Raw genomic sequence first — 18,511 nt, forward strand, 5'->3', positions numbered from 1 at the left:
CATGTTTAGATGAGAAATTAGATGTTTTTGCAGTAGGAGGTATTCCATGTATGTAGGATTTTTATGTTGTGCATATAATTGGTTCCCACAAAGCCACACGTGACCCACAGAAACACAAGACTGAGTTATTGATGCCACACTGAGTTCAGTACAACAGATAAGCTGTGTGTGTGTGTGTGTGCGTGCATGTGTGTGTGAGTGTGTGTGTGTGTGTGTGTGTGTGTGTGTGATAAAGAGAGAGAGGAGGAGTGTTAAACAGTGATCCAGACAGAGAAAGATCTCCAGTCCATCATGAACGTCCAAACCGCAGCGCTGGTTCTCTCTGCTGTCCTGCACACAGGTGAAACTATCTCTCTCTGCCTTCAATTTCTAATATTAATTATTCAGGTCTTAATAGTATAATGTTATATATTTTTACTAATAATTATTCAGATGCCCAAATTTTAGTTTTCAAAACGTTATTTTATTGTGTGCCATATTTTCAGTTCAGCTCAGGGTAGTCTTAATTACTCATAGATAATGTGTTTGCATCTTTTAAAAATGGATTTTATTGGTTTCAGTAGTAGTTTAGTTTAGTTAAAGTATCGCTTGTAACTCAGAGTCACACATTTTAATAGCACTTTATCAGAAAACATGCTCAGTGATTGGTTGTGTTGCATGTAAAACGGCTGCTTTAGTTCCTGACAGAATACAGTCTAAAGTCAGGCTGAAGATTAAATCACTGATTAAATCACACACTGACTGTGCTTGTCTTTGCATTTACCTTCACATTTCCATTAAATCCTGTATTTATTTCTGTCAATGAAAACTAATTTTCCAGTGATAGTTTCCTTATTTGTAGTGGTTTCCATCAAGGATGATATTCTAGTGTTCTCAGTTGTATTCCTTCATCTGTGTTGTTGCACTGAGGTTTATTCACACATGTCAATTATTGTAAGATCAGTGGATGAGTATATCTGGTTTTTAACGTGGTAATATCTTTGCTTTCTGATGATCTGATACACTCTTTAAAGTCAGTTTTAAAACAATTTATTAAATGTGATCAAATCACATTCACTGGTTTAGTTTGCTCATGAACTGTGTTGGGAAGTAACTAGTTACATGTAACGCTGTTATGTAATCTAATTACAAAATAAATGTAACATCTGTTACAGTTGCTGAGAAAAAAAATGTGCAATTGAATTACGGTAGCTTATGAAATTTTAAAGATTGCATGTGAATATTTTCTGTAAAAAGGTAGGATATGTTGAATTTGCCTGTTTTTGTTGTGCACGATACCTTCTGCCATTCAAAGGCAGGTATGTTGTATTTCTTTAAGATTAACTGTTTTTTTCCAAAGCATTGTTAGACGCCAGTATTAGATTCGATTTTTTTAAAAACAGTATCATAGCTAAACTATTTCTTGTTATGATTTTAAATCTGTATTTAGCCTCAGAGGTGCTAACGTCTGATTTTGTGGTGGCTGTGCTTTAAAATTAAATTATTATAATCTTAATTCCAGTGATGAAGGATTGTGAAAGTCTGACAGTAATCAGTGTTGAGTACTACTGTAAGCTTAACCCTGCCTGCTTTAAACGCTTCATAATGATTAACAGTTAAACATATTCATTAGGAATTTAGAAAAGTAATCAAATGTAATAAGTTACATTACTTTAATAAAGTAATTGAAATAGTTGCACTCCTTAAATAGGGTAACTCGTAATCTGTAACCTATTAGGTTTCCAAAGTAACCTTTCGAAGTGTTTGTCATCCTAAAAGCATGCTGTGAGGAGTTTGATTTTTGGTTGTGTTTGTTTAGCAGAGCAGGACTGAAGGTCAGCGACAGCGACGGGAGCACAGGGTTCATCTGACACAGACTTTCACAAGAATTCAGCATTTTTGTTTCCTTAGATCTTCTCAAACATGTCATGTAACTTACAGTCAAGCGTGCAGTGGTAGGCTGAGGTGTGAAGTAGTGTGTGATTGACTCAAGCGTCGGTGTTGTTTGCTCATGGCAGTATGGGGTCAGAGTCCCGTCGCGTCCATCCGGCCGCGTACAGCTGCTGTTAAACTCGGCGAGACGGTCAGCTTCACCTGCCGCGTGACCAGCGGATCACAGTCCCTCCAGCTGGAGTGGAAGAGGACCAACAACCAGCCGCTGGGAGGTGCCTTCACATCACCAACCGTCTGAGAAAAACACAGAAGCACCTTCAGACACAACAAACACTCATTAATACAGCAGAAATAAAAGACAGATCAAATGATTTCAGAAGAAACGTCAGTGCTCAGAGTTGTTAAGATACTGAAGGCTGAAGATACACTTTTTGAGCAATGTTGCTTGGGCGTTCCCATTGAGAATGGGTAACAAATTTCTGTCTGGGTACTTTAGATCAGTCGTGGGCCCTGTGTCTCACCTGGATGTCCACTGACGGCAACATTGCCCCGTGTATCATCAGCCTAAGATTGCAATCAAAAGTCAGAGATCTTAAAATAAACTCAAACACTTTTCATCAAACTCTTCCAAGAACAAATGTGCGCCTGCAGCACAAAAGCAGTGTTAAGGCGCTGGGGGATATTTGTAGCAATAGCCAACAATACATTGTATGGGTCACAATTATACATTTCTCTTTTATGCCAAAAATCATTAGGATATTAAGTAAAGATCACGTTCCATGAAGATATTTTGTAAATCTCCTACCGTAAATATATCAGAACTTAATGTTTGATTAGTAATATGCATTGCTAAGGACTTCATTTGAACAACTTTAAAGATGATTTTCTCAATATTTAGATTTTTTTGCACCCTCAGATTCCAGATTTTCAAATAGTTGCATCTCAGCCAAATATCGTCCGATCCTAACAAACCAAACATCAATGGAGAGCTTATTTGTATATTCAGCTTTCAGATGATGCATAAATCTAAATTAAAAAAAATTGACACTTATGGGTTTGTGGTCCAGGGTCACAAATAAGTGATGCTATTGTAAGAGAAATATCTGATAGTTAAATGAAGCGTAACTCGTGAATAAATAATGAGAAACCCCATTTAGTCTCCTGAGAAAGGAAAGAGCAACATCTGAGCAAGGAAAGGTGAGTTAGTGACAGGACAGGTGAAACAGCAGATTCCTGCTTTAATGGGTTTATGTGTCCTGCTTTATTTGGTCACAGATAACGTGAAGCTTGGACCTGACGGTGCTGTTCTGACCATCACTAGCGTCCGTCTCAGTAACCAGGGCGGGTATCGCTGCATCGCCACCAATGCTCAGGGAAAAGGGACGGCCACAGCTTCCCTGACCATCAGACGTGAGTCCAGCGTGTGTCTCTCTGTGTGAATAGCCAGTGTTCACCTATCACTGTTTGCACCCTCAGATTCCAGATTTTCAAATAGTTGCATCTCAGCCAAATATTGTCCGATCCTAACAAACCAAACATCAATGGAAAGCTTATTTGTATATTCAGCTTTCAGATGATGCATAAATCTAAATTTTAAAAAATTGACACTTATGGGTTTGTGGTCCAGGGTCACAAATAAGTGATGCTATTGTAAGAGAAATATCTGATAGTTAAATGAAGCGTAACTCGTGAATAAATAATGAGAAACCCCATTTAGTCTCCTGAGAAAGGAAAGAGCAACATCTGAGCAAGGAAAGGTGAGTTAGTGACAGGACAGGTGAAACAGCAGATTCCTGCTTTAATGGGTTTATGTGTCCTGCTTTATTTGGTCACAGATAACGTGAAGCTTGGACCTGACGGTGCTGTTCTGACCATCACTAGCGTCCGTCTCAGTAACCAGGGCGGGTATCGCTGCATCGCCACCAATGCTCAGGGAAAAGGGACGGCCACAGCTTCCCTGACCATCAGACGTGAGTCCAGCGTGTGTCTCTCTGTGTGAATAGCCAGTGTTCACCTATCACTGTTCCAGCAGCACCAGCCAAAGCCATTAGCAATGACAAAAACCATTCCAAAGACAAAAAAAGAGTGTCATTAACTAAACCGATGTAATCAAGAATATTATTTGTGATCTACACAACTAAATTATGTAGCGTGAATGTGGAAACCTGAGAAAAGCAGCAAAAACTATTAAACATACAGTATTAAAAAATATATATTTTACGTTTTTTTGTTATTTTCTGTTAAAATAACTATCCAATTAGATGAGAAAATTATCTTTTTTTATATGTAAACATGCAAATCACATTTTTTGGTGCCGAGATGTAGGGGATGAACTCAAAAGTAATACTCAAATTAAATAAAAATGTAACTAAATAATGTCCAAAAGATATAAAAAAAATAAATAGTAGATACTGTATATGAGCAAATTAGAACTAGATAAAACTAACCTGAACAAAATCTAAACTGCAAAACAACAATTTAAAACTGTGGATTCTTCAAAGCTAAATGGATGGTTGCCAAGTCCTCGGTTTTCCCGCAGGAAAAAAAATGATAAAACTGTAGATGTGAAGTTTTGTGAAGGAGGCATACTGGTAAGGAGCCCTAGAGCTGTGTTTATCATCACTACGATATACTGGTTTTCAACAGTGACTGTAAAATGTGTACTTTAGGTATGGGAATTGTGTATTTGGAGTTTTGATATCTGGGGTATGGTCACTGGGCTACGCTTGGGCTATTTCTAAGAGGCCGTTGTGCTAGTTTTGTTACGCAGACCTGGCAGCCCTGATGTGGTTTCAGAGTGTGTTTGTTGATGCAGAGCCTCCGAAGGTGCGTGTGACGCCGTCTGGGCCGCTGTCGGTTCGTGCGGGTGAGAGTGTGACTCTGGAGTGCCGTGTCACCGGGAAGCCCCGCCCCTCCATCAGCTGGACCAAACAGGGCGGTGAGGCGGAGCTTGTTTCCACGACAACAGACACCACAGCATCACTACAGGTGTTTTAGGATTCACTGATTCAGCGTTACGGGTTTCTGCCCGATCTGCACGCCTCAACATGGTCTGTTTCTCCCACTCGCCCACCAAAGGTGACAGTGCTGTCAGCAGAGGATGCTGGGATATTTGTGTGCCGCGCTCAGAGCAGGGAGGGGCTTGCTGAGGGGCGGGTGGAGCTCAGGATGGAGGGCGGAGCCTCTGGTGGGGCGTTTCCCCAGGCCTCGGTTACAGAAACAGATCTGAAAGCCGAGGAGGGTCAGAGCATCAGCATGCACTGCCATGCCACCGGTAAACACACACGCATACACACACACACACACACACTTAATGTTTGATTAGTAAGATGCATTGCTAATAACTTCATTTGAACAACTTTAAAGATGATTTTCTCAATATTTAGATTTTTTTGCACCCTCAGATTCCAGATTTTCAAATATTGTCCGATCCTAACAAACCATACATCAATGGAAAGATTATTTATTCAGCTTTCAGATGATGTATAAAAATTGACCCTTATAGACAGAAGGCTATTTTGCATCTGCAGTCCCTGGACTGATGGTAAAATTGTCACCCTAAAAATATGATGACATTATGATTAAAAATTACATGGTCAAAATTAGAAAAAGTTACATTTGATTAAATATTAAAAATATGACACTTATTTAAAAATGACAAGGGTCAAAAAGTGTTATTTTAGTATCATAATGTACTATTGTAGCTTTCATTAGTATTTTGAATTAGTTTTTGTTTTTTACTTTCCATTTTAATTTAAATTTTAGCTAGTTTCATTAATTTTGTTGTGTTTCTGTAATTTTTTTATACTAGCTTGTGTTGTTTTATGACAATGTCTATATAGTGTTTTATTAATATTTTTTCAGTTTTAGTTTTAGTAATTTTAGTATTTCAACTTAACTCTCAGGAAAATTACAAATGCCTTGGCAGCTAACTGAAATAAAATAAGTGTGGTTTTTATATTTTTGTTTCAGTTAACATTGATTTATTTATTTACAATTAACTTAAGTATTTTTCTAGTTTTAGGTTTAGTTAACTATAATAACCCCGGGTCAAAACAAACAAACAAAAACACATTAAAAATTACATTTGGTTAAAAACATGACAAATTTAGGAAAAAAATTGCATTTGATTAAAAAAAAATTATAACGTCACAAAAAAAAATGCAATTAAAAGATGAAACATGGATGCATTGATGTTTACAAAATAAACATGCGTTATAATGTTGATATTGTGAATATTCATTTTGAGGCAAATTTAAAGATGCTCTAAGCTTTTTTTATAGAAAAAGTCACATCTGTCACATCACAAATTCATCTGTGAGTGGACCACGCTGTTTTAGCCAATCAGAACCATGTTCAGGTTTGCCGACATCTGATTGGACGGCGTGTTTCTGGAGGGCGGGGTTAGCTACAGAGCTTACAGCAGTCTGTTGCATTACCGTTTACAATTCTATGTAATTGGGCGTATTCATTATCTCATTATTATTTCCCTCTTTTTTCCCAGGTTCACCCACTCCAGTCATCTCCTGGTCGAAGCTGCGGGCGCCGTTGCCGTGGCAACACAAGGTGAACGGCGGGATTCTGACCCTCAATAACGTGGGTCGGCAGGACTCAGGTACAGCTGCTCTGCAAACATGAAAAACCATGTGTGATGCTGCCTTATACTGGACTCAGTTGGGTCTCTCTGTGTGTCAGGCCAGTACATCTGTAACGCCACGAGCGCCCTGGGCTTCAGCGAGGCCTACGTGCAGCTGGAGGTGGACTGTGAGTGACAGAAACACACTCTTATCTCTGCTGACCTTGTCGTCACAGACAGACGTTTACATTTGAGTCAGATGGTCACAGGTCAGTGTAAACGTTGACTTCGTCAGGCTCAGAGTCAACTGCGGTCACTGGACTTCGGTCGTATTCTGGGAACCTAAATACACGGGAAGCTGAAAAAGAGCAGCAAAAGTCATCAGGTGGAGTTTAGTTTCAGATAAAGGGAGAAACTGCGTTTGACAGCAGCATTAAACTCAGACGAATGCAATCACACACAGTCAGGGAGCGCAGCGAAAGAGCATGCGTGTAAATGATGATGGAGTGTGCGGAAACATCACTTATTAATCAAACAGTTTTCATGAGAATACATGTTCACAGTCACATTGCACACCACACACACACACAATGTGATACATAATGTAGCCTATACATTAAAAATACATTATGAACACATTTTGATTGTTTTGTGTTTTCATTTATAAATACAGTAAACTACAATACAGTAAAGAACACTGTATATAAAATAAAAAATTCATATCTTTTTTTACAGCAATGAAAATTAGATTTTTTTTTTTGTTGCCCAAAATAATTCCTAATGATCCTAATTTCCCGTTTACTGGATTTTGCGGTGAGATAGAGATGGACATGTTCGTGACAGTTATCATGAGATTAACCCATTGAACCCATCCCTCATATGAACTGTGTGCTCTCGTCCTCAGCGCCTCCGTACGCCACCACACTGACGGAGGAGACAGTGGCTCGTCCCGGTGACGCCTTGCGTCTGCAGTGTCTCGCTCACGGCTCTCATCCAATCCGCTTCCGCTGGACGCGTGTGGGCGGAGCCTCCATGCCGCCGGGGGCAGAGACCACCAAAGACGGCCTGCTGAAGATCGCGCAGCTGAAAGTTTTGGACAGCGGCACGTATAAGTGTGTGGCGACCAATCACGTGGGCTCCAGTGAAGCGCTGACCAAAGTCACTGTGAGAGGTGCGTCAAACTCAGGGAAGACTCAGGATGTGACTTGTCCAAATACCCACAAATACCCCCCTTGACCGCTTGAGCACGTGCGTGCGCGACACAAATGGCGCTTTTCCACTGCGTGGTACGACTTGGCTCGGCACGGCTTCAAAACGGTTGCGTTCGATCCTTCGCTGGCTGTGCTGATTTAAATCTAGCGGTTCTTTTGTGTTTGTGTCGCAAGTTCAGTGACGCAGGTAGTGACGATTCTCTCCGGCCAATCCGTGATCAACAGAGTTTACACGTCATGTTTTGGTAACGGTACGGTTCACTTGGAACCTCAACCGAGGTGATACTAAAAAAAGTACCAGGTACTGTACCCAGTGGAAAACCCCCCAAAAGTGAATCGAACCATGCAGTGGAAGACTGTCCCAGGTCTTAAAGGTGCACTAAGCGATTTTTGCCAAATGATGTTGATATTTGAAAGCACCAAAACAAACACATACCCCCAACAGGACCTCAACCTTATTTTGAAATCTCCGCCCCACACGCACATACACAACCCTGGCATAACAACGATCGCGGAAACAAGTGAAGATGACACACAAGCATATTCAAACAGAAGCCAACACAAATAAGTTGTGTGAAACAAAGCAAAATCAACGTTACTCACCTATCAAGAAGAAACAATGCAACCTCGGCGTCCGATTCGAGCCCTTCCTGCTCCTTGCGTTCTCTCCAGCGCTGGAAAGCTGTTCCGATATTTACGCAATCATCGTAACCCTTCTTTTTCATGTTTTGCTTCTCCGATATTTTCCTCTTTTTTTTAATCTGTCATCTCTCTTTATCTATAATCAATCTGCTAATATCCGTCCTGTGCACTCAAATTGAGCGCGCTCTTCTGTCATTACAAGACACGCCCCCTTACTGCTGATTGGCTACAAGTGTGTTTTGGGACTCGATCCGACACTGGTCAAAAGTGTTTTGGAAAAAGTCACTTAGTGCACCTTTAAAACGCCAAAGTGCAGTGACCTTAACGCACACTAAATCAACACTAACTTGAAAACCGCTCCGGAGCGCTATTCGAGGCTTAGTGTATCCCATCATGCATCATGTTTTGAAATAAATCGTGAGACTTTTGCTTACTATAAGGAGATGAGAGAGTCTGTATTACTATTGCACTCTAAAAAATGCTGGGTTGTTTCAACCCAACTTTGGGCCAAATATGGACTAACCCAACTTTTGGGTTAAATTTTTACATTAAATGTTTAACCCAAAAGTTGGGTTAGTCCATATTTGAAAAAAAGTACCAGGTACTGTACCCAGTGGAAAACCCCCCAAAAGTGAATCGAACCATGCAGTGGAAGACTGTCCCAGGTCTTAAAGGTGCACTAAGCGATTTTTGCCAAATGATGTTGATATTTGAAAGCACCAAAACAAACGCATACCCCAACAGGACCTCAACCTTATTTTGAAATCTCTGCCCCACACGTACGTACACAACCCTGGCATAACAACGATCGTGGAAACAAGTGAAGATGACACACAAGCATATTCAAACAGAAGCCAACACAAATAAGTTGTGTGAAACAAAGCAAAATCAACGTTACTCACCTATCAAGAAGAAACAACGCAACCTCGGCGTCCGATTCGAGCCCTTCCTGCTCCTTGCGTTCTCTCCAGCGCTGGAAAGCTGCTCCGATATTTACGCAATCATCGTAACCCTTCTTTTTCATGTTTTGCTTCTCCGATATTTTCCTCTTTTTTTTAATCTGTCATCTCTCTTTATCTATAATCAATCTGCTAATATCCGTCCTGTGCACTCAAATTGAGCGCTCTCTTCTGTCATTACAAGACACGCCCCCTTACTGCTGATTGGCTACAAGTGTGTTTTGGGACTCGATCCGACACTGGTCAAAAGTGTTTTGGAAAAAGTCACTTAGTGCACCTTTAAAACGCCAAAGTGCAGTGACCTTAACGCACACTAAATCAACACTAACTTGAAAACCGCTCCGGAGCGCTATTCGAGGCTTAGTGTATCCCATCATGCATCATGTTTTGAAATAAATCGTGAGACTTTTGCTTACTATAAGGAGATGAGAGAGTCTGTATTACTATTGCACTCTAAAAAATGCTGGGTTGTTTCAACCCAACTTTGGGCCAAATATGGACTAACCCAACTTTTGGGTTAAATTTTTACATTAAATGTTTAACCCAAAAGTTGGGTTAGTCCATATTTGACCCAAAGTTGGGTTGAAACAACCCAGCATTTTTTAGAGTGTGGAGAAAGCGTAACGGCTAACACGTGTGCCTTAACCAATCACATTACAGCCTTGATGTCACTGAATTTCAATCAGAGTTGTGCGACACTCAATCACAGTTTACGGATCCCATAGAAATGAATGGGAAGAGCCGTAAACTGAATCCCATCTGTCACAAAAAGTCAGTGACTTCTCTTATAAAACAGAATTTTTTTTTGTGGTAAACTCTAAAAATAGTTCAATCCAAAAGTATTGTTTAGTGTAAAACATGTTGAAGATTAGATGATTAAATGATAAGCCGTTTGGGTTTATTCAGAGCATTGAAGCCTATAACTCCATTGATATCCATTAAAAAAAAAATGGCCTAAGCAGAAGCGTTAGCATTCGCTGTTACGCTTTTTTGGCTTAAGCTTGCAGGCTGGCCTTCTAGTGGCTTTGGGGAAGATTTTTCAAATAGGTTTGTCAAATGTAAAACACTTTGGAAATCACTAGCACTCCATTAAGTGGTTAAAATAATAGTGTTTATGTCATTAAATCCTCAGTTCTTCTCTCTCTGCTTTTACCTCCCAACAGCTTAATCACAGACCTGCTGATTGTAAAAATCTACCCATTAATTATGAGGACATTAGAGACTTCAGACCTTCAAGACGATGAAGCTCGGAGACGAAACAAACGTGAAGTTTTGCTAAGTTGTTAACATGTTTCGTCTGTTTATATTCTGCCATTTTGAATATTTCTGAAATGCCACGATGGAAAGATGCTTTCACGTTGGCATTCAAGTCAAATAAACACGTAATAAAAAGACTGTGTGATTATCTTCCATTGGATTTCCACAAAATTCCATTACAAAAAATTTAAAAAAAATCTAAGACTGATAGTGAATAATATATAACTTAGAAAAACTCATCAAATTCTAATCACATTGACTTTAGACTAAAATTAGATAGATTTTGGTTAAATGCTACGTTTCTGGACGTTGATCGTGGTAATTACATTGCTGTCTATGGGAGAGTCAGAGAGCTTTCATAATGCATCCAAAATATCATAATTTGCGTTCCAAAAATGAACGAAGGTCTTACGGGTTTGGAACGACACGAGGGTAGGTAATTAAAGACAGAATTTTCCTTTTTGGGTGAACCATCCCTTTAAGTTATGAAACTTGCAGGATGTATTAAGCATACAAAGACCTCTTCTGTGTCAAAAGATAAAGGGAAATTTGGTTTCTCATGTCATGACCCCTTTAATATTTCTCAGTATTTTGGCCAAGAGCTGTCCAATTAGACATGAAGTAGTCTAACTGACATGTATAACATGTTGTTGCTACCTCCTGGTCAAGGAGGAGTGTTGCAATCTGATTAGTTGGATCTGCTCATGAGAGGATAAATAGTTCAGCAATAGTCAGGTAAATTTGCATGGCAAGGACATTATCATTGAATATGGTAAAGCAGAGTTTGTAAACATCTAAAGTCACCTTTTGACCTTAACAGCAACCTCTACGGAGAGCGAACAGACTATAAGAGAGTCAAAGATATAGAGCATCTGTCATGTCCTGGATGACGAGAGGCTTGACCTTTAAAGACACATGAAAGCATTCTGCTGGGACACGTCACACAAAGCTTTAGTCCTGCCATACACAGGTCTTCTGTCGCTTTCTGTCTGTTCAATACGGCCGTTCCAGGTGTGAGGCGTACACTCACTCAGACGAATCAGCTCATATAGTTCACACCAGGAAATTAATCAAATATGCAGGTTACCTCTCATTGACTTTGGAGAGACTTCAGCTTAAATGCAAGCAGCGGCTTTCATTTCCTCATGTAAGAAAAGGTTGTTAGTGAAGATGAACCAGTTTGAATCCGTCTTCTGAAAGAGGTTGTTTCTCTAGTCTTTAATAGGGCTTATTGTGTTAAAGCAGCTTTACAGTGTAGCACAAAAAAACCCAAACAAAATTCAATTCTGCTGTGAAGCTAAAGTCAGTTCATTGTTTATTCAGTGATGTCACTGTCCAGCTCAGTTCAAAAATCCAATATCAGACACTGATCTGCACATTACAGTGAATTTACATCCAAACGATTTATTTCTACCCAGTAAATAATGTTCTAGAGACATTTTAGTTTAAGGGGTTATTTTTTACAACCATAAAATAATGTTCCCGTAGCACTACATTTTTACACAACCTAAAATGATGAAGCTATGATGATTCTGGGGCAGCGTGTTTCTTCTTGTGTGTCTGAAAACCCCATTTAAAAGCGAATCTCTCGCCGCAGATGGAGCAGCAGTAAGGTTTCTCTCCTGTATGCATTCGTTTATGGATCTTCAGGGAAGTTGATACAGCGAAAGTCTTGTCACAAAGTGAGCATTTAAAAGGTTTTTCTCTTGTATGAGTCCTCTGGTGTTTTTTTAAATCACTTAGCTTATAAAACCTCTTCCCACAATCACTACAGGGATACGGTCTTTCTCCCGAGTGAATTCTCAGATGAACTTTTAAAGAAAATGAACTAGAAAAGCTCTTCCCGCAGTCGGAGCACAGGTACGGTTTCTCTCCGGTGTGAGTCCTCTCGTGGGTTTTCATGTGACTCAAATGATGGAAACGTTTCTCACAGTGTGAACACTGATACGGTTTGTCATCAGAGTGTACTTTTTGGTGAAAATTTAGAGAACCTGAGCTTATAAAGGTTTTCCCACATTCACTGCACTGATACGGTCTCTCATTGCTGTGCAAACGCACATGTTTCTTCAGACTAGATCCCTCGGTGAAGCTCTTCTCGCAGTGAGGACACTTGTATGGCTTTTCACCCGTGTGGACCCTCTTATGACGTGAAAGATTTTGTTTGATGTTGAACAACTTGCCACATTCACTGCACTGATGCGGCCTTTCGTTGGTGTGTGTAAATAGATGGTCCTTCAGATTAGAGCCCTGGGTGAAGCTCTTCTCGCAGTGAGGGCACTTGTATGGCTTTTCACCCGTGTGGATCCTCTTGTGAATAGAAAGTTTACTATTGTTGCGGAAAAACTTGCTACATTCGTTGCACTGGAAAGACTTTTCCTCGTGTGTCTTTATATGAGCTCTCATACAATGAAGAGTGGTGAAAAGATCCTTCCCGCACTGTTCACAGCGAAACTCCTTCTTCACGCGGTGCTCTTTTGAATGAAGTGTTTTATCTGCTAAGGTAGGAAAACTCTTGCTAATGAAGTCTTCCTGTTCTCTGTGTTTTTTCTCATGTCTCATTAAATGACCCTGTTTGCTGAATTTCTTTCCACAGTCCGTCACTGTCCATCGCTCTTTGGATGTAGATGCAGTTTCTCCAGCATTGTCTGAAAGTAACAAAATGGTCATAAAATATTTAACTTTCTCTTTAAATTCTAGAGCTGGACGATCCGTCAAAATAAACCTGAAATGATCTTAGTGCGGTTATCAAACTGCAAAGGCTGTGATTTAAATGAACACAAAGTCTGATGTGTGGCAGTGTCGCCAGATTGGGTCGACAATTTCCAGCCCAAAAGCTCACCAAAACATTGACTGACAAAATACTGTAATAAAGTTATGTTGTCATGACAACCAAGGACCATTTGCCACCTTAAAACTAAATGATGATAACAAAATAAAATTATAAAAATGAATCAATTACCCTGCCGAGTAAACAATACAACAGCAAAACATATCAAAACAAGGCAAATACAGCAAAAAAAAACATATTATTAGTTATTAAAATACGTCAAATATTTGCAAAAAAACTGTAAAATAAATTACCATACTTCCCTCCGAAAACACACATCATTTACAACGTCATCTGCAAAACCAGGCCAATTCAAGTCCAGAAAAAAAGGTGCAGTGGTTCAAATTATTTATGGTTCGGTTTGTATCAGTCACTTAGGGATGTAACGGTATGAAAATTTCTTATCACGATTATAGTGACCAAAATTATCACGGTTATCAGTATTATCACGGTATTGTTAACATGTGCTGGAGATGTTCAAAAAGTACCGACACATAAATCACTTCAACTTTTATATTTAAAATCAACAAATAAAATGTAAAAAAATAAAAATTTTGTTTGCATAATCACTAAAACAATAACATTACCAATAGCACGTTCAACTAACGCAAATGTTCAAATAAAGCTTTGAAAAAGTTTCATAAAATGGTAAACCTCACGTTTCAGTCTTTAAATAATGAAAAGGGTTAAGTCAAAATGATAATTGATTAATCAATAAATGTATGCATTTTATCTGCTCCATAAAGAATTCTAGATAACTTATCTGAATTGTTTAAATGTGTAGAATCCATAAGCTTGTTTTTCATCAAACAGCAGAGCATGCAAATTCGGTCTGTTTTTTGGCCAGACAGAAACTGAACGTGAATGTAAGTCTCTGTAAATCCACTCGCTGACAGCAGGTGGCGCTTCTGGAAAAGCTGAATTAGAGCCGTTGCCCGTGAACTCCGTAGACAAAGCAGCATTGCAATTAAGAACACTTCTTTAGGTATTACATAGAGGGAAGATGAACCTTCAGAGGTACATTCATATAATGAATTCATTCATATATTCATTTGTATAATTCCCGATTTATGTTTCTGCCGGTGGGTGCCCAACCCCCATTTGCGAAGTGAAACACACGGACTGCAAATACATTAGTTACCAAATAATACACACATTCATTCTATGAGGGTTGTGCTTCACTAAATAAAATGATTTAATAAATACCGGTTTACAATAAGATTAGATTATTACAAACAGATGCGTTGTCAGATTTAAGTTGAACTGTGGTGCAAGTGCGTGCCGAACCGTGGGTGCAGAACAGTACGGTTAGATTCTGCACGTTTATTCTGTGAAGGTGCCACAGAATAAACGTATTTTATTTGTATTTTTTTGACACTAACATTTCAGTCATACTGTCGTTGTGTGTTTATGTCTCATCTTTTTGTGTCTTGATCAGCTTTTTTGTAATCGTCCTGGGAACTAAGGTTCACTTAAAGTGTGAACTAAACACCTTTTCCAACTTGAGAACTATACACGGTCAAAGAATTGTTTATTACACAGAATCTGTGCCAATGTCATAGACCACAATGTCAGCATCAGTTGGCCATTGAGTGTAGTTTGGGATCCTATAAATGTTGTCATGTCTTTCTTCCAGCGCCTGAAAATAGTCCCCAGCACGCTCCCTGTGCAAGCAGGTGGTCACGTTGGTTATGTTGGCGGAAGTTAGCCTATTTTCAGGCACTGCGTAATATCATTGCACCTGCTGCACACATGGTACGGCAGCAAAGCTCCTTGATTATTACGCCGGAATGAGATTATAGTTCCTAGCCATATCGGCCAAGAAAATCTCAACTTTTCATTTTCCGTCGGTCTTAGTACACGATGTAAGTACAGAAGAGACAAGTTTTAAATAGGAGAAATATAGAAACTCTTTGGTCACTTTTGAGCGAGATGCTAACGGTCTAATCAGATTCAATGATCTATGCTAAGCTAAGCTAATAGTGCTACCGCCAGACCCGGAGATCAGCTGAATGGATTCGAAAAAACGGTAAAACTCAACTGTTTAACTCTAGGGGAGCTGGAAAATGAGCCTATTTTCAAAAATAGTGGAGTGTTCCTTTAATATTTTTGGACGCAAATACCGGTTTAGTCACAGTAGTACATACACAATATTTTACAATTTCTTAATAATTCTGTTAACTTGGCATATCATGGTCATAAAAAGAAAAAAACATACCTGAAGGAACAAAGTCACCTTCATCATCATCCCCATTATTCTCATCCTCCTCCTCCTCTTCCTCATCACTGTGTTGTTGTTCTTTCTCTGCGGTGGTTTCTTCTCCTCGGCTCTCCATCAGGTTCCTGCAGTCCAGCAGTTTGACGGAGCACATCTTCAGCGGCGTCTGCAGCATCTGCTGTTCTCCAGCGTTACAGTCAGAGGTTTGATCAGTGGATTCATGATCCTGAGCGTCAGTATAACAGAGTAAAGTGAGGCTGAGCTCTGAGTCCTGTGTGTCTCTGGATCTCTGATCTCTGACGCTCCAGACTGAATCCTGAGCTTCTGTCCCATCAGCCGCACGCACTGAAACCTGCTCCACATCCTGACAAACACAATCAGTAATACATCTAGTAAGAGTATGATTAAAAACAAGACATTAATTCACATAACAATCAGTCCATATTAGCAGCTGAAGATGAACTGAAGAGCTGCTCAAACCTCTCTGTTCAGTTGGTCTCCTCTTTCTCTCAGCTTTGCCTCCAGTGAAGCCACCTCTTTCTTCAGCTGACAGATTTCTGTGATGAAATCCTCAATATCCAGCATGGACAGATCAGTTCCTACTGATTTACAGCAGACCACATCCACCTGCGCTTTCATGCTCAGCATCTGAACACACACACAGCAGGATTATTAAAGACGCATTCATAATGAATAAACACTGATTTAACCTCAAAAGGATTGTTTACATGTGAGCTGAACTACACAGAACTGACTTGTTATTAAAGAAAACATGAGAATATTATCACAATGTTTATTTCAGATGTGTTTCAATATTGAGTCAGCACAAAGCTGGATATAACTCAGATATTGTCAGATTTCTACACTAGCGATAGAAAATTAACGACATGCACGTATAAACATCTAAAACACATGAATAATGTAAACAGACTAAACACTAACCGTCTGAGTGCTCAGTCTCCTTCTTCTTCTTCGGTGGTTTCACCGGAGAACTAAAGATCGTCAGAGCGCCTCCTACAGGACGAGCGATAGATGAAGAAGAGAAGACGCTCCCGCTGCTTATTTATTTATTTTATTTCAAAAACACTATTTCAGTGGCGTTGCCAAGAGATGAATATAATATATACATTTCATATGATTAAATAAAGTCAACGATCGTGTTAGTCAGCCATGGCTAACGCAGTACAAAATGACTAAAACCAGTACAAAATGCTGCGGCGAGATTACTAAAAAAGGTAAAGAGGTAAAGAAATATGAATCAATTACACCTGTGTTAGTTTCTTTAAATTGGCTCCCAGTCCATTTTAGAATTAAATATAAAATGTTATTGTTCGTGTTCAAATCTTTAAACAACCAGGCCCCATTGTATTTGGCAAACCTTTCAATCCCATATAATCCTCCTAGAACATTACGATCAGAGAATCAAAAATTACTTGTAGTGCCTACACTGTAAAAAATGGCCGTGAATTTAACGGTAAAAGACTGTAAAAATGCTACAGTAAAAACCTGTTAAATGGTTAACGGTAAATTCCCCTACTATATACAGTGAAAAACTGTATTGGACATTACATGTATTGGACATTAATTTTACAGTAATATACCATTTTTGGAAGTGAAAAATACCGTATAATTTACAGTGAATAACCGTAAATTGACATTCCCAGAATTCCCTGCGTTACATTTCAAATTGGATGTTTTTTTGTTGAAATAACTATGTTTCTTCTTAGTTTTTTCTTATCAGTTTTGTATATTAGAGTTGTGTGTTACACCTAATGTTGTTAAATGAATGTTTATTGCATTATTTCAGTTTCATGTGTGTTACCGTGATGGTGTTTAGTGTTTGTGTGAATAACGCTGTGCATCTTCTATATATGTTATTATTTAAAAGCTGCTTGTGATGGGCTTTGGTTCATCATGTGACTTTCTCATCACCTCCTGCTTTTGGTGGTTATCAGTGCATTACAAAGCTACAATTCAGTTTTTATTTCATTCAGAAATGATGGTATTTAACCGCACATTTAAGTTAAAACCGTAAAACCTAAAATGTTGCTACCGTATTTTTTAACGGTAAAATTCCGGCAACCACAGCTGCCGTTTTTTTTACCGTAAATTTTACGGAATTTTTTTTACAGTGTAACAACCTCCCAGAATGCTCTGGAAACCTCATAATAACACAGTAAAAACACTCAGAACAGCTGAGCTGCAAAGCAGCATCCTAACCATGACAAATACAGAATCAGAGCACTATGAATATGATATTCTTCATATTTCATGTATTGTTTTGCTGTCACATGTTACCAGTATTGAGCAGATCCTTTCGAAACCAAACACTTTTGAAAGAATGCTGATCTTCTCTGAGAAAAGTTTAAGACTGAATTAGAAATACAGGTTTGTACTGTAGTTCGTTAAGCAAATCTTTCAGCGAAAAGAGACAAACCATCAAACCTCAGGAAGCTAACAAACACCAGTAAGCTACTGAACAAAACACTGACTTCCTGACTTCAGCTGAGCGATTCTTCTTTGATTCTACACAGAAAAACACAACAAACCATCACAACACGCGGATTAATAGATTAATAGATTTTAGATGAAAGCTCTGAAAGAAACTGTGTTAGTAATTGTTCTTTACAGATGTTATACTTGACATTAATGAAATCACTTCCAGATGAATGTTTGTTGCATTTGTTTAATTGTTTAAAGAGTCGATTCCATCTGCGTCTCATTCGTTAATGCTGTAACAGCGCATCACAAGACAAAGACACATTTTTCCTCCTTTAAATACGTCTCTCTGGATGCACAATGTTACTAAAAAAATTAATAAATTAAATAAAATTAAATTTAACTGAAATAAATAAACAAACAAACAAATAAATAAATAAATAAAAGCTATTTGCCAAGGCATCATTTTTTCCTCCTTTAAATATGTCTCAATGTTGCAAAAAAAAAAAA

General features: G+C 38.9%; 2 protein-coding genes across 2 annotated transcripts in view; one reads left to right on the forward strand and one right to left on the reverse strand.

The window, feature by feature from the left end:
* The first annotated feature begins 215 nt into the window (after window positions 1–215).
* Window positions 216–10,657, forward strand: LOC107571136 (basement membrane-specific heparan sulfate proteoglycan core protein-like). Its single transcript, XM_016257421.1, has 9 exons — window positions 216–340; window positions 1,998–2,144; window positions 3,148–3,282; window positions 4,688–4,860; window positions 4,951–5,146; window positions 6,377–6,487; window positions 6,568–6,636; window positions 7,353–7,619; window positions 10,424–10,657. The coding sequence occupies exons 1-9, from the start codon at window positions 292–294 to the stop codon at window positions 10,426–10,428; spliced, it is 1,152 nt and encodes a 383-aa protein (XP_016112907.1). The 5' UTR covers window positions 216–291; the 3' UTR covers window positions 10,429–10,657.
* Window positions 10,658–11,812: 1,155 nt separating this feature from the next.
* The window catches only part of LOC107571125 (zinc finger protein OZF-like), a 14,144-nt gene continuing 7,445 nt past the window's right edge, over window positions 11,813–18,511 (reverse strand). The window contains exons 2-4 of the mRNA XM_016257405.1: window positions 16,043–16,210; window positions 15,563–15,926; window positions 11,813–13,162 (exon numbers count right to left, since the gene is read on the reverse strand). Coding sequence (XP_016112891.1) covers window positions 12,039–13,162; window positions 15,563–15,926; window positions 16,043–16,210 — 1,656 coding nt within the window. The 3' untranslated portion in view covers window positions 11,813–12,038. The remainder of the gene's footprint in view (window positions 13,163–15,562; window positions 15,927–16,042; window positions 16,211–18,511) is intronic.

The sequence above is a fragment of the Sinocyclocheilus grahami genome, unplaced genomic scaffold (genome assembly GCF_001515645.1).
Source record: "Sinocyclocheilus grahami isolate Dianchi unplaced genomic scaffold, SAMN03320097.WGS_v1.1 scaffold1551.1, whole genome shotgun sequence".
NCBI classification, from domain to species: Eukaryota; Metazoa; Chordata; class Actinopteri; order Cypriniformes; family Cyprinidae; genus Sinocyclocheilus; species Sinocyclocheilus grahami.

Bases quoted from the DNA above. Each gene is read 5' to 3' on its own strand.
- LOC107571136 (XM_016257421.1), top strand. From the start codon at position 292: ATGAACGTCCAAACCGCAGCGCTGGTTCTCTCTGCTGTCCTGCACACA. The intron at 4,861-4,950 runs GTGTTTTAGGAT...CGCCCACCAAAG, and splicing joins ACACCACAGCATCACTACAG to GTGACAGTGCTGTCAGCAGA. The intron at 6,637-7,352 runs GTGAGTGACAGA...TCTCGTCCTCAG, and splicing joins CGTGCAGCTGGAGGTGGACT to CGCCTCCGTACGCCACCACA.